The 20,685-nt window shown below is 45.4% G+C and overlaps 2 protein-coding genes across 3 annotated transcripts; both read right to left on the bottom strand.

Annotated features, from left to right (window-relative positions):
- Positions 1 to 111: 111 nt before the first annotated feature.
- LOC137602622 (carboxy-terminal domain RNA polymerase II polypeptide A small phosphatase 2-like) lies at positions 112 to 3,224 on the bottom strand. The gene is made up of 3 exons (XM_068325510.1): positions 3,021 to 3,224; positions 2,280 to 2,465; positions 112 to 1,887 (listed from the first exon to the last, which is right to left on the bottom strand). The coding sequence occupies exons 1-3, from the start codon at positions 3,066 to 3,068 to the stop codon at positions 1,762 to 1,764; spliced, it is 360 nt and encodes a 119-aa protein (XP_068181611.1). The 5' UTR covers positions 3,069 to 3,224; the 3' UTR covers positions 112 to 1,761.
- A 1,931-nt stretch (positions 3,225 to 5,155) lies between these two features.
- On the bottom strand, positions 5,156 to 19,756 carry LOC137602611 (natural resistance-associated macrophage protein 2-like). 2 transcript variants are annotated; one of them, XM_068325489.1, is made up of 17 exons: positions 19,601 to 19,756; positions 18,747 to 18,848; positions 18,504 to 18,652; positions 17,523 to 17,645; positions 16,354 to 16,473; positions 15,072 to 15,178; positions 14,786 to 14,856; positions 14,644 to 14,711; positions 14,376 to 14,531; positions 14,139 to 14,297; positions 13,872 to 13,958; positions 13,551 to 13,670; positions 13,327 to 13,476; positions 12,714 to 12,787; positions 12,477 to 12,630; positions 8,686 to 12,398; positions 5,156 to 5,272 (listed from the first exon to the last, which is right to left on the bottom strand). In XM_068325489.1, the coding sequence occupies exons 1-16, from the start codon at positions 19,629 to 19,631 to the stop codon at positions 12,291 to 12,293; spliced, it is 1,779 nt and encodes a 592-aa protein (XP_068181590.1). In that variant the 5' UTR covers positions 19,632 to 19,756; the 3' UTR covers positions 5,156 to 5,272; positions 8,686 to 12,290. The 2 variants fall into 2 exon arrangements, with proteins under 2 accessions (XP_068181590.1, XP_068181601.1); XM_068325500.1 differs by lacking the exon at positions 5,156 to 5,272 and adding an exon at positions 7,219 to 7,505.
- Between the last annotated feature and the right edge of the window lie 929 nt (positions 19,757 to 20,685).

The following is a 20,685-nucleotide window of genomic DNA, read 5'->3' on the forward strand; positions in this document are numbered from 1 at the left end:
GATATGTACATGTGGTTTGTGCAGGTAAAAAGTTTATTCTCCAGCAAAAAGATTTCCTGTTTTAAATAAAAGTTTCTTAAGGAGATGGGGCAGAAAAACACAACAACTCGGTCGAATATAACCAACTTTTATTTTACAATAAAAATTGGTAGCACCTTGTCTTTTTAGCGTTTTGGTCAAATCAGGTAGACAAAATGAAGTTTTTGATTTTTTTTTTTTTTTCAGATACACAAAGACAAAATGAGACCATCTAAACAAATACTTTTGGTCATCACAACTGAAACAATTTCATTGTCATATTTTCCTAGTTATCATGCAGGCAATAATTGCATTAGACATTAAACATCATAGAAAAACCATATTCCCCAGGAAAAAAACCCTACAAAATAGAACTTGTACTGAATTTAAAAAGGAAAAAAAACGAGCAAATTGTTTGATTTAATCTTGAATTTTCATGTTCTGGTTCGTTTCACGGCTTAGGTTTTTGGATTATCAATGACAGCAACATGTTTGTAGTTCAGGCACAGAAAAAAAAAGAGTCAAACACAACAAGGCCAGCCTCAGAGAAGGCAAACGGATCAAAAGACACAATGTTAAGCATTAAGAAGTACTTGACAAAACAGGTTCCGCCAATAAATACAGAACAAACGCTCACACATGTTCAGAAAAAAAAAAAAATCAAATGGGATAATTTCAAGTGTTGCACTGCAAGTACCCGAGCCACGAGGCTTTCCGCCTGCTGCTGACAAGAGTTTCGTTCACGCTCAGCATGAGACGGATCGCAGACCTAAAAAAATCTCTTCAGGCAGAACTCCATTCTCCGTTTGAATGTCAAAGGCACGCTTTTTTACTTTCAGCACTGTCAATATAAACCAAGTGCAAGTTGTTTGTCATATAACAACAGAAAAACAAAGCAACGCATGAACCATTATTGAATCATGACTGAAAAGTATGGCATATCCGGTCAGCCTATGTGCCAACATACTCCAGTGTGTCTGCTTTTAATGGACCATCAAAGACAAGATACCACTGTGCTTAATAAACTTATATCAATATGATCAGTAATGACTTCTGTATAAATCCACGTTTCTACAAATGATTTCAGAAGAAATAAGAAAAATAGTTTCTTGTTTTGCTGCTCATTTACAGGAAAAATAAAGCTACAGTAATGTTTCTGCTGAATGCAATTATTGACTGGCCACTCAGGAGGTTCTGTACGTACAGACTGGGTTGCATAGAGGAACCACGTTTAAAAATAGATTTCCTTATAAAACAACCTAGAAAATGAATTTTTTTAAAAAATGTACAAAATCTGGTGAAACTTTCCACAAAAAAAAAGAAAAAAAAAAGGAGCTGCTGTTTTTCTTCTTGTTCCTTAAAAGGCACAACAATAAAACACGATGAATGTCTTAAAAGAGTCAAGTCAGGGCAGGCAGGCTTCTGCTTTGGCAAAAACAACCACTTTAGTATTCTTGCTAACCGGAGCGATGGTGACGGGACGGCGTCGGCTGGCGTTCCCTCGCTCGTCGTGTAGTGGTCGTTGAAGATGTCAGCCTCAGATTGCGATCTACAGTTTCAGTCGTGACAAACTTGGGATGAGTTCCACGGCTTCCTTTAACCCTGGGATGATTTGTTTGGTGCAGCAGTGAGAAGAACAGCATCTGACGACTGTGAGCTCCTTCCTGGATTTGCGGTCGTGCCGCAGACGAAGGCGTTTGCAGCTGGAGGCTCCAACGGGAGCGGAGCAGGTCCACCAGGAGCTCAGTGTCCGCGGAGCTGGTCCAGCCGGGTGTAAACATTATCAGCTTGACTGAGTTCTTCAAACACAGGCAGGAGGTTGAGCAGCTCGGCATCGTCCACGTCGTCAAACCACGACGCCACGGGAACCTGACGAAAACAAACCGGCCGCTCACAAACTTTAAAAAATAAACACGAGTAAACTGCACCCGGCGTCTGAGGGCAGAAGTGAGTTTAGAGTCAGACGAACACGACTTAACAGGTTCTAAGAATCAGGATGAACAGGAATAACGACTGAATGAGCAGAAAATAATCTGGAAGGGGATACATTTGTTTAGTCGGCGAATAAAAGCAAAGATTCTGAAATTAAAGGTTGGATTTTACAACATTTTTAGAATCACTGACTCATGGCTGATGACCACTGAGAAGTAACACTGAACATTTTAATATGTCTGCGACTTTTTGGGAAAATAAACTGATTCTCATGGGTTCTGTTCTCAGGAGGAGGAGCTACAGATGGAAACAGAGAGGGGTAAACTCACAGCATTATTGGGGTGGAAGATGTAGGAGGCGGGGGAGTTATCCAGGATGAGGGTTTTGTGGAGGTCTCGGCCCAGGAGGCTCAGATCTTTGACGTAGCAGCCCTGATGGAATACGCACGACTCCCGGAACAACCGGGTCCGGAACACGCCACATTGATCCAGCAGGTCGGTCACGGGGTCTGCATACTGGTGGAGGTTTGGGGAGGGGAGGAGGAGTTAGTGAGGGAGGACTAATATTTACTCCGAACACAGAAGCAGCATCAGCTCGTCTGATATTGACCACCGATCAATAAATTACTATTACAGTATTTTCCACACTGTAAGGCGCACCTAAAAGCCTTGAATTTTCTCAAAAGCCTACAGTGCGCCTTATAATCCAGTGCGCCTTATAATCCAGTGCGCCTCATAGTGCAGAAAATACCGTAATACTTAACAACCAAAGGTGAAATTTTAGGATGTTTATTATTTATTTGTTCCACATGCTAGCAGGCTAACCTTAGAGCTGTCAGCCGGTTTAGAGAGTCAGCGTTACACTCAGGTTTGCCGACATGTTAATATTTATCTATCTAATCAGGTAGACGCCTCCAATCATTGACGTAATTCGTGCGTGATTCGTGCGACCTTTTGCACGGCCGGTGCCACAAAGGAAACAAACTACGGGCTCGAGGCAGGGAAGGGAGGGGGACGGTAGACTAAGAGAACTTGCTAGATGCGATCGTCTATTTCAGGAACGTGGAGTACCTTTGAGAGGCTGGCGGTGAACAGCACGCATTCAAACAACTCCCCCATCCTCTGCAGGAACTCGTCCACGTACGGCCGCTTCAGCACGTAGACCTGGAAAACAGAAAAGGGCGTCAGGAAGGCCGGCGGGTTCAGAAGCGTCCTCGCGTTCACGCCGTCCACTTACTATTTCTGTCTGTCGGCTGCTAACGGCCAGTTCCTGAAACAAGTAATCAAGAATAGGCCGTGCCAGCGTTAACCAGCCTATCCTGGATTACTTGAACCAGGCAGAGGCCCACCGAGGGGGGGTCCCAGGAATCACATTTCTCATAGTTAATGACATCCCCACATGTCCAACAGCGAGAATGCTCGAGACGAGCAAACGGTCCGGCGTGCGTTCATCGTCTTTGCAGCGGCGGTGATTCGCACTAAAGCGCGTCTTGGTGACATTTAAAAAAAAATTTTTTTATTTGAAGTGTGTAGAGAAGACTTCCTGCTGCTGGATTCCATTTCCTGTTCAACATCTGGTCAGCAGGGGGCTCTGTGGGCCCGCCACAGCCCAACCGGGTGGATCAGCAGCGAGACCCATCCCTCTTCAGCTCAGCAACCGCTGCTAACACATTAACACACACACACACACACACACACACACACACACACACACACACACACACACACACACACACACAGTCGTACCTGGTGTGTGGTCCCCTCTATCTCCACAGGCACGATGAAGTCTGCATTGCTAATGGGCTGGAGGAGGAACACAGGAGACGGTTGACATGAGGCGCACCGTGGACGTTCACATGGCGTTACGTAACAGAACAGGACTCCGCACGGTTACAGTAACACACACAGTAACACACGACACACACAGTAACACACAACACACGTAACAAGCACCTTGAAGGAGCTGTGCACCAGGGTCTCGTCCAGGTCTATGACCACACAGATCTTCCCCTGGTCCTGGGCCTCCACCTCCGGCAGGAGGCTGATTTCAAGCTGCTGCGGAGATATATGAAGAACCAGATCAGCGCCGCTGTCTCACACACACACCTGTCTCACACACACACCTGTCCCACACACACACCTGTGTCCGCTGTCCTTTCTGTGATGTTTCTAAGCTGAGTAGCGGGATTAGTTTTAGTTTCTACCTCAGGGAAATTAGAGGAAACTGTTTGAGAGAAGCTTCATTATTTACTGTAAAAGCGTCTGTCTTTAGGGTTCCACCAGCAGGGGGAACGCCCCCCCCCCACCATTACCCAGTTAATGATATCCACTTTAAACCTGAATAAAAAAAACCTGTTTCTTCCTGAACCCAGTCGGACATTCATTACTAATTTGTTACGTAACACAACTTCTCAATGAGGAACAACCTCCATCATCAACGCTGCGCGTTCCTAATGATTCCACCTCAGTGACGCAAACCTTTCATTAATTTCGGGCGGGAGCCTGCCAGACACTACCCAGGGCCCACAGATCCCGTTCGCTCCTGAAGCTGGGAAGACGCTCCCCGAGGTGGCATCTCATTAAATGCCCCTTATTTGGCGCTGGAGCTCTAATCCCACTGACAGCGTTCAGCAGCGTGGTCGGCCGTGTGCAGCCAGCCCCCCAGGCCTGTTTTTTTTTTTTTTTTTCTCTCTCTCTCTCTCTCTCCACCTCAGCAATTACAAGGCGCACAATACACTATTCTCCTCTCGCTGGCGCTGCTGCCCGCCTCAAGGATTGATAGTCGCTCTTATCTTCTGTGGGGGGGTGGGGGGTGGGGGGGATCAAGTGTGAACATGGAAGTGGTTCCGTATCGGCAGACGGTGGCGGTTTTGCTTTGGAGCAGGTGCAGGAGTGGTTTTTAGTGCGTAGTTGTAAAAGAAAATGAACGCTTGAAGACAACAATAATAAGAGCGACGTGTTTGGTTTATTCCTACAGATGGCAGAACCATTCAAACGCCTCCTCTTTTATGGCGGCGGTGTGTGTGTGTGTGTGTGTGGGCGCAACAAGGAAGTAAGACTTAAACAAACAAAAACGGAGACGGGGCTGGACCGAGGACAAATTGTTTCGGCGAGTGTGAGATGTTGGTGGAATAAGAATAGTGTTACCTTGACAACCGTCCCGTTTTCCTGCGACTCCAGCAAGGCCTGCTGGGAAGGCGGCAGCAGCGCCGGCGGTGGCGTCGGTGGAGGTTTGGGGCCATCCTGAGCTTGGAGGCAACAGAAGAGCGCTTTGAAGATGTTACAACTCCGGGGCTGCTTCAGGGAGGACCGGCTCACCTGGCCTGTTGGGGAGGGACGGAGGAAGAGGAGGTGGGGAAGATGCACAGAATCCTCAATCAATCAATTTATCAACAATCGATGGTTTGAATGCATCCCATCATGCAGCAGGATCAGCTCAGCGTTGCTGGTAACTCATACCAGGAAGCTGGAGGCACCATCCATCTGTCTGCAGGGACCGACGGCCCGCACATGAAATCTGTTTTTAACGCCTCTGCCTCCGCCGCCGCTGCTGCTGGAAATGGCTGGTTGGTGTTATATAATCACAGAGGGCGGGAAAACCCACCTTCACCCGAAAAACATTCCAACCATTTTAAACATCAGGACGTTTTTTCCAAAAAGCAGCCCCAGAACCGGCCGTCCTCCCTCCAAGCAGGTCTGCCGCTCCGGCAGCCGAAAAACAGAGTCGAGCTGCCGGGGGGGAAAAGGGGAAGGAAAAACATTCCTGGAAGTCTCTCCGAGGGTGTTTCGTGTGAGGACTTGCAAACAGATGCAGGAGCCATTAATACACACACCGTCATCACACAACGTAAACACACTCCGCTCCTCGTCAGCGGAGGAGGAGCAGGAGGAGCAGTCAGGAGGAACCAGACGCCCGGAGGAGCACAGATTTACACATTTTTTTAATCTCATAATCTCCTGTGTGTGTGTGTGTGTGTGTGTGCGTGTGCTAACGCTCTGTCCTGTGAAGACATAATGCAGACACACACACGCACACCATGTTACACAACAGCGTGTTGACGTGACAAAGAACACTGGTGGTCAGATGTGTCACTCATTCATCTGACACACACACACACACACACACACACACACACACACACACACACACTGATCCCTTTAACCTCTTATTAAAACACACAGGGTCCAGACCGGGATTCGAACCAATGACCGTGCAAACACCATCTTTCAAACCGAGGTGTGTGCAGAGGGGCGTGTCCGTGTGTTCCGCTGTCAACACCGCGGCACCTGGTATTTCTAACCCCCCCCTCACCCTCACCTGCCACCCCACCCCCCCCAACCCCGTTCATCCACAGCCCCCTTTTACACCCAGCAGCAGACAATATGTATTATTTAATACATCTAATAAAGTCAGAGCAGTGCAGCAGCAGCACCCCCCCTCCCTCTAGAATACCCCCCCACCCCCAACTCGGCCCCCAGTGACAGACGGGCTCCTCATGCTTTACCTGGTAGTAGAGATGGGATGGTGCCAAACAAGCTGGAACCTGATCGGCATGAATGCAGCTCGTTATTGGGGGGGTGGGGGAGTAATAGAAGGTGGGGGTGGGGTGCTCACTAGCGGGATCACTACTGATTAATAACAACACGTTCAGGGTAAAATAAAAATAGAGAGCCACAACAATGGCTGCGCGTCACCGGGGGGGGGGGGGCGGGGCGCGGGGGGGGCGCTGATCTCCTCTCTGACCTTACATCCGCGATGAAGAGGAGGCGCTCATCTTCCTCACGACAGGCGGGATTCTGTTTTATTATGACAGTTGGGATCTGCAGGTGAAAATTTATTAGGTGTGTGTGTGTGTGTGTGTGTGTGTGTGTGTGTGTGTGTGTGTGGTGGGGGGGGGTTGGGATAAGGGGGGAGTGTAACAACACACAGCTGTTGATTCAAATACATCAGCAGCTTTTTATGGACGCGTCCCATTACGCATCGCGCAAACTGTCAGAACGGGACGCAGCGCATCGATCACCGGGGGAATAACCCAACAACGCTGCGGCGGTGATCGATCACGGACTGGGGACGTAAAACGCCAGGTGAGATGGAATTGAAAAAATAAATAAATAAATAAATAAATAAATAAACAAAATAAACACACACACACACACACACACACACACACACACACACACACACACACACACACACGCCTCTCACCTGTTTTCGGTGACGCGTCTTCTTTCTGCACTTGGGTGATAACAGAACTTTCCATCTGACAATCACGGAACCCTCAAAATCCTCAAATCCTGTCCCGGAGCGCCGACGGGCATCCCGCATTGGGGGGGGGTGGGGTGGGGGGGCGGTTACGGACGCGTGGACCCCCAGATGTAACTTGTCATCCGCCCGGGGTTTACAACCCCCTCGATGGGAGCTGCTGCTGGTGGTGGTGGTGGTGGTGGTGGTGGGGGGGGGGGAGTTTATCTTGTTCCTGGGTTTTCTTTATCCACCACCCTCCCCCGCCACCGCCACCGCCGCTTCTCTTCTTGTTCTTCCTTTTGGAGGTCCGCCTGGGGAGGGGGCAAGGCACTTGGATATGTTTTTTCTTTCCTTTCCTTTCCTTTTCCTTTTTTTTTTTTTTGTTTTGGGGGGGGGGAAGGCTATTTGAGACTCCTTCAGCTCCGTCGTCGTCTCCGGTTTACCGCGACTATTCCCGGTGATGTCTCCCAGCAGCCTCCCGCCCCTCTCCCGTCGCAGCGAAGTCTTCACTCTCGAACCAACAACATGGAGAATCCAGGCGAGAAGGAAAACAACCGAGGAAATGGGGCAAGGGGAGGCCGGTTTCAAGCCCCCCCTTACTACAGATAAACAACATCGCCGGAAAAGCCCCGAAAGAGCGACGAAAAACGACGAGAACGTCTCGATCGGATCGGGTTTGACGCCGGTTGCGGATTCTCCGCCGCGGTTAGACGCGAAGTCACCGTTTTGTCGTTATCCCGCGATTTGTTTTTCTACGGTTGGGACTCCGGGGGCGCCTTGAAACTGCCTCTGCTACGTGATTGGACGCCTGGGAGGAGGGGGGCGTGGCGAGGCATTCCTCCCCAGTCCTGCACGCGCCGCACCGAACACATTCCAGCGCTGCTCGCACCGATGAGGTCACGTTGTTTGTAAATTATTAAAAACGACGAACCAAGAAAATTCACTCTTATAAATTAAATTTAAAAAAAAAAAAAAGGATAAACAGCGTTTTATAAATTCTAGACCGGAAACTGGATGTTAATACGTCATTTTCCCCCCCATTTTATTACGTTCGTTGTTTTGTTTTGTTTTTTTCTTTATCCTTAAGGTTCTATAGAAATGCAGCTCGTATGTTTTTAATTTTAAGCTGTTTTCTTATTTGACTATAATGAATACAGCACAAGAGAGCGATTAAAATCATAAAGTTAAACAATACAAATAGAAAAGTACTTTAATCTCCCTTAACCCTCGCCTTGTGAAGTTTAATACTTAAATTGATGCTCAAGAGTTTCACAAAGGGTTATTTCTCCGCGCTTTTTTACCTCATCTGTAAAACTGTATATAAATAGAAGAAGACAAAAATAATGTTGAACTCTAATCACCTCCACCTGCTAAATATTCATTTAAATATGCATGCTGTCAAAAACATCCATCCAGTATATTTATAGAACTTTACAGAGGTATCCACTTTCTGACACTAACACTGAAGCTATAGATAGAGATATACCATACCTGTACCAAACAGTTTCCAGGTCTGTTTTCCAGTCAGGATCTCCGTATCACAACAGTTTTGTTGAGGTATAACTCCACGCTGGACTCAAACTGTCCCACAGCTGCAGCCCAATTTATATATCAGGGTAATAGAGGGCAGAGTGAAACCAATGACCCTGGCTCCTTTCGTTTTCTCTCTGCTTCTCCTTCCCTCCGCTTATTCAACAGTAAAATGAAACAAAACTGCTGCAGGACTCTGGGAACCACTGCGTTCTCTGAACAAGGCAGCCGTGCTGGTATGAATTTATTCTTCATACTGTAATAAATGTGCAATCACTGCTTGGGAATGTGCAACATGATGACATTCTTACTATAGTCTGTTGTCTATCCCTCAGCTGTAATATGTGTGCTTATGTTTTATCTTTTATTCTTATGCACAGACAGGAGTTTGTTATATTTTTGCATGCAAATTAACCATTCTATTCTATTCTATTCTACTTTTTAACCATGGGACTGTCAAACATGGCACAGAAGAGTTATTATTATAATATGAAATCAAGTCTGGTCATTATTTCAGTCCAGATCCAGTGCTTCATTCAAAGAAAAGCACATAAAATGTACTGTAGTTAATAATTAAAATAAGTTCTACTTAGACACATGTGGTCTGTTTTAGAATATGTTTCTCTCTATCCTGGCTGCTGATGAGGAACCAGAATAAAAAAACATTCATTTTCCTTTCTGTAAATAAACAGCAGCGGGTTTTGACATCATGTTAGACGATGTGGCCCAGATATTTATATTTACAGCCAGGAGCCTGCATGTGCAGCACCTCCTCATCTACCGAGGGTAATGAAGCGTCTCAGTAAATCACAGTGATCATTTCGCCGCTGCGCATGTTGAGCAACAGCAGATACTTGTTTTATGTAAGCGCATCTGAATCCAATACTGAATGCATGCCGTCCTGGTCAGAGGTGAACCATGAAACAAAGATGGAGATGAAGGATGAAAACGTTTGAAATAGCCAGTCTTTCTATTTCAAACACATTTGAGACCATTACGCCACAAGGTCAGCGAGTGCCCACAGTGGCCGCATCGCAAGACGTAAACAAGGACGGCCTGGCTAGGAGCATTTCTGATGTGGGACGTTTTAAAGCAGCACTGACTGTAAAAATATACACAAAAGTAGGATGGAAAATTTCACTGCAGATGCAACATGAGGTTCAGGATCTCTGATGCTTCCTGTCCTCGTCTTCTGCGAATATGCACCCCCACCCTCCACCCCTGACAGAGATAGAAAGGGCAAAGGAGCCAACTGGTGTTGAGGCCCTGAGGTAAGGTTGGAGGTTACTTCAGACGTCCCCTCCTCCTTGGAGAATCCAACCCAAACATGTGACTTCAAGCATCAGATGCAATTTATAGCTGCATCCATCTTTCATCGGCCGACGGAACTAATGCACAGGCACATAAAAACAACATGAGGCGAGAGGAGGAATAAATCACAACACATCAGACCTGAAAATGTTTCACCGTTCAATCTGACGGGGAAAAAGGAAACGATGCAAAAGAAGTGATCGCAGTTCAATAATCCTCATATCCACTTCCTGTGATGTCATGTGGTGGTTTATTGTGTTTGTTTACAGCTCATTAAATATTAAGCATCATTGAAATCAAGGTGGATTCTTGTAACAACATAAAAAAATAAATTAAAAAGAAAAAATCAAGATTGCATCTATTATTCAGTCGTTCACTCACACATTAAAACAAATACACAAATAAAACACTGATAACGTAGCTCAGAGGCATGGCGGGAAGCAAACACTGGCGCTGGAGGTAGAACCCAAACGTTCTGTATGGCGTTCTTCACATTAACCTTGCAGACAAACACGCTCTCACTCTCCACGGCTCTTCTTTCATTTTCACAAAATCTGCATTCGCATCCAATCCAGCTGATGACAAACTGCCTACTGAAATGCATTTGCAGCATCTCAGCCTCATGTAGGGCTGGGACTGTAGGGTCTACCATCATGTGATTTGCTGGAAGAGCCCCCCCCCCCCTCCCCTCCTCTTTGCCTACCCTCCCGCCCCACAGGCCTGCCCCTGAGTGGCCTCTGCTAGGCTATGTTTCCAGGAAAGGGGCCTACTGGACAGGCTGTGAGGCCTAGGCAGGGAGACATTGGCTCATTGAGAAAAACAAAAACAGAGAGGGGCGGTGGGAAGACTCTCCCTTCTTACATAACTCTCCCTCCATGACAGGAAAAAAAAAAAAAAGTTCCCCGCCACAATGCAAAGAAAAACCTGTCCATCTGCCTTTCCTCTGCTCACAAAGGCTGAAGCACTTCAGGCCTGGAATTCGTGCAACACTGAAACCAGCAGTGCTTGCTTGCACAATAGTTGCAACTCTTCAGACACACCACCGCCACAGGCATGTCAAACAGCAGCCACATCTGAACGCACACAGGGGAGCGATCCAGCCAAACCCTATCCATACGACTTATTCTTTTTCGGTTTGGTACAATAATGCTGTTTCTGTGCCACTGCAACGCATAAACCATGATGTAACACACCCTGTCATTTAATCTTTTTTGTTATGTTGAGCAGCTCTGCTTGTGTTTGGTTTACTGTATACAGTGTGTCTTCTTTTTGGTCTGCACTGCCTCCCTGTGGCCAATAGAGGAACTGCAATTCTGTTTCCTCAAACTGGCCAAAAAGTAATTCATTCTTGATTTAAGTTGAATATTTACTTGTTGAGAGACATCACACATCATTACAATAATTTAAAATGAACTTGTGATTGTTTGCGTGTCGTGCTGCTCAGTTCATTTGAGTAAAACCTGCAGCAAACGCTCAATCCAGCAAAGAAGCACAACAGGTTTGTGTGGATATAAACAGAAACGTGGAGGGAAAGTAATAACTCTTAATCATTCAAAACACAACATCTGAATGAATTATGTAATTACCTCAGTCACAGAGGTTCTGCTTTCACCTGCAAGTGTTTGTTTGAGCAAGATTACACGAAAAGGGGCAGAATTTACCTTTTTTTTTTCTCAAAAAATCACAAATTATAGCCCTTTTTTTAAAAACCTATTTCTCAATTATGTAAAAACTACCCAAATGGGGTACATTGGGTGTAAGGGTGGAACAAGTGTCAAAGATGGAGCAGCTACAATTAGGAGAAGATCCAAGTGGAGAGGTGGATTCGTTCATCATTTATAAACTATGTAAATCCCGAGGGCAATCATTCTGCTGTCACACGTCTGGTAGGAATTTAGACGAAGGTTTAATTGAGCGTTGGCAGAGGTTTGACAGTGCCTTCTAGTTAGGAATTATTCTTACCTACTGCTGGGGAGTACTGACAGCATATCATATGACAATAAATAACGAGAAGCTGACATCCCAGCTAATTTGCCATCATGCAGCCTTATATGTGGTTTGAAAAGAGTCTTAAAAAGTCAATGTGACTTAACTAATTTGGTGTGTGTGTGTGTGTGTGTGTATGTGTGCATCATTCTCTGAGATCAGCTCCCAACTTCACGCCAGCCCAATGCAGAAATTCCATCTCCAACGCCAGCCGGTCCGCCGGCGGCTGCACCTCGAAAACGAACGTCCGCTCAAACACAAAACGTGATTCAAGACTCGAACTCCGGCTGCTGCTCGATCAGGATGGTGCCGTCGTTCTCTCTGCTGGCGGACGGATTCAGGCAGGACACCCCCAGAGCGATGAGACACAACCACACCTGCAGCACGGATGATACAAGTGAATCACGTTAACCATGACCGATCCAGTAGAACATTCACTTCCTGCTGCTACCTACCAAATATCCCACAAACGTCAGGTACGCTGTGGCGAGGAAGGCCGCCAACACGTACAGCCACACGCTGTGGAGGGCCGTGACGTAGACGACCACAAAGTAGACGTTGATGCTGCACACCAACAAGATCACAAGCCCTCCTCCGATCTTAAACACTCTGCAGGAAGTGGAGATCAGACGAGATTAACGGATCTTAAACGCCCCGGGTGAGAAACTGTTTGTGTCTGTCGAGTGGCTTACAGGCCGTTAGCAAACTCATTCATGAGGGAAGGCAGACTGGTGAAGGTGAGGATGGGGATGAGGGCAAACGGCAGCTGTGAGAAAAGAAGGAGAGAATCTTCTCAAGCATGTTTTAAGCCTCATTGTCGTCACTTAATTCAAATAACAGCGTCACAGAGAGTCATTCTGAGAAATTACAAACCAACATTTTTTGGAAATTAATCTCATTTTAAGTCGCATAAAAAAAATAAAAAAAATAAATCTCAATTTAGTTTTATGTTGATATTCAAACTGATATTTTAAGCACACAATATCCCAGAAAGATGAACTTTTTTTTTCTTATTTTAAGAAAAAAACCCAAAAACTTAAAAACTTAAAAATGTTTTTGAATTCACAAGTTGTCGATCTACAGTATATCTATTATTCAACGATGGTAATCTTATTATTATCATTCTTAAAAGTCCAAATTAGATTCTTTCGGTCACGAAAACCTGATGCTGGTTTCAAAAATAAGCAAAACTATCAGAATTCCTTGGAGGCGATTGATTAAATTTCATGACATTTGGCCTCTGACATCGTCCTTTGTTTCTGCAGGTGCTGAAAGGGGATAAAACGGGTGTCGCTGCTGTCTGACCTGCATGCTCTGCAGCACGTTGAGGAAGTCGTTCATGCCCGTCAGGTGCCGGATGTCCTGGAAGATGGCGACCAGCAGGGTGGGGGTGATGGCCAGCGAGCGAGTCAGCAACACCCGAGCGAAGCGCGACCAGCGCAGATTCAGGAATCCCTGAGGAGAGAGCAGACGTCCGCCGGTGACGATTAGAAGAACGACGCTGGATGAATCCTCCGTTGTCCACTGACCTCCATGACGAACTGACCCGAGTACGTTCCGGTCATGGTGGAGCTCTGACCCGCGGCGAGGATCCCCACGGCCCAGATGTAGAGCGCCGCCGGGCCGAAGAAGCAGCCCAGCACCACGCCCTGAACCGGGAGACAAAAGAATGTAAAACGGCTTTTTAGAAAAGCTGTGGTGCCTTATGGGAAACGTTGGCCTGACGGTTCTATTGGAGCACACTGGAGATTTTTCCTCTTTGTGGCTCAAATTTGGACCAGAACTTTATTAAAGTGACCAAAGGTTCTAGAACCAGCTGTCGGTAACATCAAGACGTGATGAGAACGCACCCCTTTGTAGATGTCCACCTCTAGAGTCTCGTTGTTGGGGGGGAACAGTTCCGAGTGAGGACTTCCTGTTTGATTGCAGACTGTGTACTGGAACAAAAGAACACACACACACACACACACACACGTCTGAGACACGCGTCCAGATAGAACACACACACACACACACACACACACACACACACACACACACACACACACACACACACACACACACACACACACACACACACACACACACTCGTCCCATTGGACTGCAGAGACACTCACCACCTCCATGTTCGTGCGTCCGTAGAAAGCCTCGGCGAAAACCGCCACCACGAACACGTTGATGAGGAAAGAGACGAAGAGCGCGACGGTCGCCTCGATGAAGAAGTACTTGTTGGCCTCTCTGACTTCTTTCTTATTGGACCAGTCCACCTCTCGAGACTGAACCCACATGGACGTTCACACGGTTACACACGCTCGCCAACATGCAGGTCGTACCTGCGCTGCGGCTGAACGCACCTTGACGAGAGCAGAGTGCAGGTAGATGTTGTGAGGCATGATGACGGCTCCCACGATGCCCACGGCCTGACCCAGCTGGACCGGACCGCAGCCCTCGCAGTACGGCACGAACATCCCCTTCAGCAGCTCGCCCTGGTCCGGCCTCACCGTCACGTACTGGCAAAAGAGGAGGAAGAGGGATGAAGACGGTTCTGATGCTGGAGGAGTTTGATAAATCAATCTATTGATAAACAGATTTATTATAGGTCAATAAATCGATGGGTTGTACCTCGTATCCGAAGGTGACGGCCATGATGGTGATGAGGAAACCAAAGAAGGCCTCCAGCTTCCTCAGGCCTGCACAGAACCACAAGAGGATTCTTCTTTTATTTGTTTATTTGTTGTTGTTGTTGTTATTTGTAGATGCCTACCGTATTTATCTAAGAAGAGGAAGACAAAGGTGTCGATGATGGTGATGAGGACGCCGCCCCACAGTGGGATCCTACCGGTGAGGAACAAGATGATCAGAAGCAAACACAGAACAGCAAAAGTAAATTTACTGGATTAAACTCATGGTTTATTAATCTTTGGAAAGTTACAGAACTATTTGTTCTGATTGTTTTCCGGTTCAGGAGATTATTTAGCGTTATTATGTGAGTAATCTGATGAGTACTGAGGCCCCCGGAGGGACGCCGTGTCTGCAGGAACTGGAAGCACCTGCCGGAGGAGAGGAGGTTGAACGCGATGGCGCAGCCGATGACTTCCTGCATGTCTGAGCCAATTATGGCCAGCTCCACCATCAGCCACAGGATGATCCGCGGCACCTGGAGGGGAGAAACTCGGTTACGCAGAAAAAATGTTTGTTTCTCTGTTCTAACATAAATCCTTTTTAATTTGTGAGATTATTAAACCCACAGAACTCCATCAATCAAGGATCAAACTATCCAAGAGAATAATTTAAAAAAAAAAACCCCATTAAATACAACTTAACTTTGTTTAAAAAGTTTTTGTCAAAGTTAAAATGGGCTAAATTACTGCATTGTGGGAAATGTAGTTTTTGTCCAAGCACACTTTTGACCTATTTATTTTTAGACACTCTGACCTTTTATGCTCTCATGGGTCACATTTGGCCCCCGGGCCTTGAGTTTGACCCCAGTGCTCTACACTGTCGATGCTATAGATGTGGGTTTTGAACCGCCGTCCAGTCGCCTCTGATGTCAGGAAGCTAAACGGGTGTTTCTTCACGACTCTGGTTGAAATGGGCTCCCCGTGTGTCCGGGTCGAAACCAGACACCATAACAGAATCTGGGCTTTAGAGGATGATCAATCATGTGGGAGAGAATCTGATCAGACTTATTTATTATTAATATGATGCAGTGGTGGCAGCATTTATTCTACTAACTGCTATGAGACGGTTTCACACTTGTTCTGGGGGGTGACTATAAACCGGTAGCTCGTTGACCCATTAACACAACCAGTGGAATCAGCTGTTCAGTGCAGCTGATCCACGTCTCTCATGTGCACCTTATTTGTTACTGGCTTGTTTGTTTATAGGATTAAATAAAAAAAGGGAGTGACTCTGACTCTCAAGTTTCTCCCAGCTTCTTAAATGCGTCACGGCTGGGGGGGGGGGGGTGTCACGTGATTCTGGTTCGTTGTAATATATAGAAATCTCATAAATGGCTAAAGATTCATTCTGGATTTAATGTAAACTCAAACGGTTTTTGGTCAACTTCCTCAAAGTTTACAGCTCAATCTTTTGATCATATAATCCCGGGATTACAGCTGCGGTAACAACAGGGCTCAGTGGCGGTTACACAAGCAGACATGGGACTCGTTTTACACAGCGGGTCGACGGGGACCCTGAGACTATAGTCTGTGGCGTCCCACAAGTGTCTGAACTCGGCTCAATGCTCTTCTCCACTTATTTGTCAGACCACATTAATAATCCAGATCCGTGGGAGGGGGCAGAACCCCCTGAGATTAAAGTCTGTCTCACCGTGTGGTACTGGCGGTTGCAGACTTCGGCCAGATGCATCCCGGTGACCACGCCCAGCCGCGCCGCCAGCCGCTGCAGCAGGAGACCGATGACAGTGGCGCCCAGCAGCACCCAGAGGAGCTGATAGGACAGATTCAGAGATGAATTAGAACGAAAACTGAATTTGTGGGTGGATGTGTGACTCATTTTGACTCCTCTGTCCTTTGTATTGCTTCCTTGCATAAGGAGGCGAGGAAATGAATCAAGGATGCACAGACCCAAACGAGAACGAGGCCTTCTCCCACCTGTTCCTCATTTTCCCACACCTGTTCTCTGGCCTGCAGCCGCGCTCTGCTCACGTCGCCCTCGGCGACAGATTATCAGTTGTGAATGTTTGTCAAGTAAATGATTGATTGCTTCTAACTGCTGAGTCCACAGTTTAGAGTCTGACAAATCCCAGGCTTCCTTCTGTTCTTTTTTACAATCCGTTTTTCGATTAAAAAAAAAAAAAAAAAAAGAGAGAATTTGGCAAAAACAAAACCGTTTGTCCCCGTAGCAAAAAGTAACGTTTGATTGTTTGTTTGTGTACAAAAAATCTTATGCACACGGATGGAATCTTACGTACAGGTGGATTTTAGGCTCTGAGGAAGATATGACGACTTTCCGTTTACAGTTCCAAATTGTGTTTTTATCATTTTGCTAATATCCTTAAAATAAAAACACCCAGATTAGAATTTTAAAAAGTTCAAATATGACTCATAATCTGGATCATAATCTGGGTCTTGGTCCAGTAACAGAGAGGAGCAGTGACTTGATACCACCAAGTAAAAATCATATTTGTGTGTAGATCACTCATGTACAACCAGGAGGCGGAGCTTAGTTTGATGATGTCATCACCAACCTCCTTCAGGTTAGTCTCTGTGGAACTTCGCAAATATATTAACCAATTTACATCTGTCTGAATCTATCGTCACGGCTGCTTTAGTGTCCGTCTGTCTGCTGAACTTTATACCTACCCAACTGTAAAATATATGTGCTGTTTGTTTCTGTTTCACATCCTGCCCTCGTGAACTCAGACGTGTGCTGACGCAGGTCAAAGTTCACCTCCATTAAACTTCCACCTGCTGTTTGACGAGACGTCCGACGTATAAAAGTAGATCGACCCTGAAAGGAGCAATTTTGATCTTTACCTTGAACCCAGCTTTAGCTCCAGACTGCAGGTCAGACTCAATGTTTCCCGGGTCCAGGTAGGCTATGCTCATCAGGAATCCGGGTCCGGTGAAGGCCCACAGTTTACGGAGGCTGATCCACCGCTGCAGCGGAGAGAAACCAAGATGTACCCACGACAAACATCACATTCTTTACCGGAGATACGATCACACCTGACAGGATGATCAGGATCCATCCGGATCACCACGTAATTCATCTTCTGAAACTCTTTGTACGTAAAACGTACAACATTCATAATGTCTGATCATCAATACATTAAGGAATAGGTTTAAAGTCTGTGAATACATCCAGCTCAACATAATGAACAGAAAATGTGTCACACAATCTAACTAGATGAAAATCAGATGAAGCACCAGCCCTGCGACATTCCACATTTCCTGTTTGACAAAAGACGAATAACTTTAAATGAAGAGACAGTAAATACACAAATAAATATATGTGTAAATATAAATATTCATAAGTGACTGTTTTCATGAGTCCATGATGACAGAACGTTGGCTTGTTTCTTCATCCACAAACTCTTTTCTGGTGCTTTCAACGAGTGTCAGTGTGAGTGTCAAAGGTCACCGGTTCGGACCTCATGTACAGGCTTGTGTGCGCCTTCCTTCAACAAAAGTGTGTGCTAACACCTTTAGCTCAGAGGCTAACATTGCGTGTTTTAAAAAAATGCAGTAAATAACACCTTTGTAACATCACAAAGTCAGGATGAGACTTCAGTTTCTCATCCAAACTGGATTATACATTTGATTTGTTGGCTTTCTCTCTGTAAAGCACTTTGAAATGTCTTCAGATGTGATTAAGCGCTGTATAAATAAAAGTTGATTGATTGATTGATTTTATTTAAATTAAAACGAGTTCCCCATCTGCTTCAGTTGTTCAGATCACATCTGATGATAAAGCTGACTTTGTGTAAAATTTGACACGTTGACATCTTAGTTTACCTCGCCGTCGCCATCGGGAACAGGAACCCTCTCTTCAAAGTAGGTGCTGGAAACGAGTTCGCCGTTGGGTTTGTGGAGGAAGGCGGTGTTGGGGGCTCCTCTTTGCGTGTGCGTAGTCCGGATCACCGCTTTCCCTTCCCCGGCATCACCTGAAACAAAACTGACGTCAATGTGGAAAAAAAAACACACAAAAAAACTACACCTCCAGACGGCTCACAGCCCATAATCCCAACAGCAACAAACCCAATCCGTTCTGCTGGTTTGCTCCAGGTCCTCCGGTCTCCTCTGTAGGAACGCTGGGAGGCAGAGAGGAGATGTGGATGCTTTCAGGAACAAAGTCTCTTCCTGAGAGCAAACAGATAATTATACCAGGATTACGTGAAGAACAGAACACAAGGAACTGTGGGAAAGAGGCCAGAATAATAATTATGTCACTAACCAATCCATTAACGGCTTCCGGTCGCCGCTGTTTTAACTGAGGTGGTTATTTATGGAGGTTGTTCTGACGCCTCTAATAACATTTGATGTCTTTAATTTAATTTAACTGACGCTGGTGAAAAGTAACTAGTATAGTTTAGTATTGGATTATTTAAGTTACTTTATACTCGTAAAAGTGCCTCTGGTAACGTCCTCTGTTATTCTTTATAAGAGGAGCTCATTTTAAATTGAAGCTAATGATTAATTTTCACCTCCACTGGGAAGGAGAATGTTTTACTGGGACCAGTGATCCGGTCTGACTTCCAGCAGGACTGAACAGAAACCACCTGATGGGTTGGAAAAACAAACTGAAGAAGATCCAAATAATTAGGATAATTTTTCTCCACGTAATTAACAGAACACTGAAGACTGGTCATCTCATCTAATACAATCTATAACTGATAGATTCTGGTGAGGAAATTTATAATGTACTCAGAAATTCAACTAAATATTTGTGTTAAAACTTTAAAATGTTCTAAAAAGTGAACTCAATCAGTAAAAAAAACCAACTTAAAACGCTGAGGTAAGAACGGAGGAAGAGCTGGAGTCATTTGAAAATAACCAGGTCCATCTCGGAGTTCAGCCGTGAAGAATGTAATAAAGGTGACGTCACAACTCACCTGGCCGCAGGTATGAGATCATCCTCCTCATGTCTGCTGGCTAAAGTCGTCTTTTTAAAAGACAGGAAAGCTACTGAAATGTGTGAACATGCAGCTGAACTACATTCCGGTAGTGATCTGTCTGGTGTCCCCTCGCTGCCCGGTTGTTTCCCGGTGACGTCGGTGGAACAGGAACGACCAACAGGTCGTCCTTTAGACTGGGGGGGGGGGGGGGGTGTTGAGTTACCGGACGGGCAAGGAAGGGGGCGGATGAGGAGGAGGAGGAGGACGACGAAGTTACACATAACAATATTTAACAGGTGAACCCGGCGTCACGCCTGTTTCTGTCACGTGATCAGCGTCAAACACGGAACCGGTCCGACCCGACGGATCATTATCATAATTAAACAATGGGTTTAGCATAATAAAGTAGGAACAGTAGGAAAAAAATATAAATGTATTAACATGAATTAAGTGTTCGTTAAAACGTTTCGCGTCCAGCCTCCGGTTGTTTCCTTTCAAAATAAAAGTCTTCATTGAAAGCGTCTTTTCGCTTGTAATGAAAGACCAGAAATAAACAAATAAAAGACAACAAACCGGACCAGAACAGAACCAGTCTGCAGTTCGTTTTTAAAACTCATCCAACTTGGGAATCACAAATGATGCCAGTTCATAATAAAGGTTAGAGTTATTCTATTTATTAACTGATTACTTGTAAATAACTAGCCTGCAACAATTAACTGTTTTAGTCAATGTTTAAATAAAATTAAAATGAATTGCTGATCCTCTTTGTCATATATGCCAGAAAGTACATAGTTTAAATAATTAACTGGCAGAAATTTAAAAATTAAAAATATTTAGATAAAGATTTAAAAAATGTCTTATTTTTAAAATTCATCTTTTTAGTTATGTTTAGTAGAAATCTCTCTAGTTTAAAGTAACATGGTTAATGGATCATAGTATTTCACAGTATTTCCAGTAATTTTTATTCCTCCGGGAATAAAATTCAGTCTACTTTATGCATTGTAAAGATTTTTTCCTATCTCTTCCATATATCGTTTCAATGAAAGAATTAATCTATCTTGAAGTACTGTAATGTAAATATC

Source organism: Antennarius striatus, chromosome 2, assembly GCF_040054535.1.
Source record: "Antennarius striatus isolate MH-2024 chromosome 2, ASM4005453v1, whole genome shotgun sequence".
Lineage (NCBI taxonomy): Eukaryota > Metazoa > Chordata > Actinopteri > Lophiiformes > Antennariidae > Antennarius > Antennarius striatus.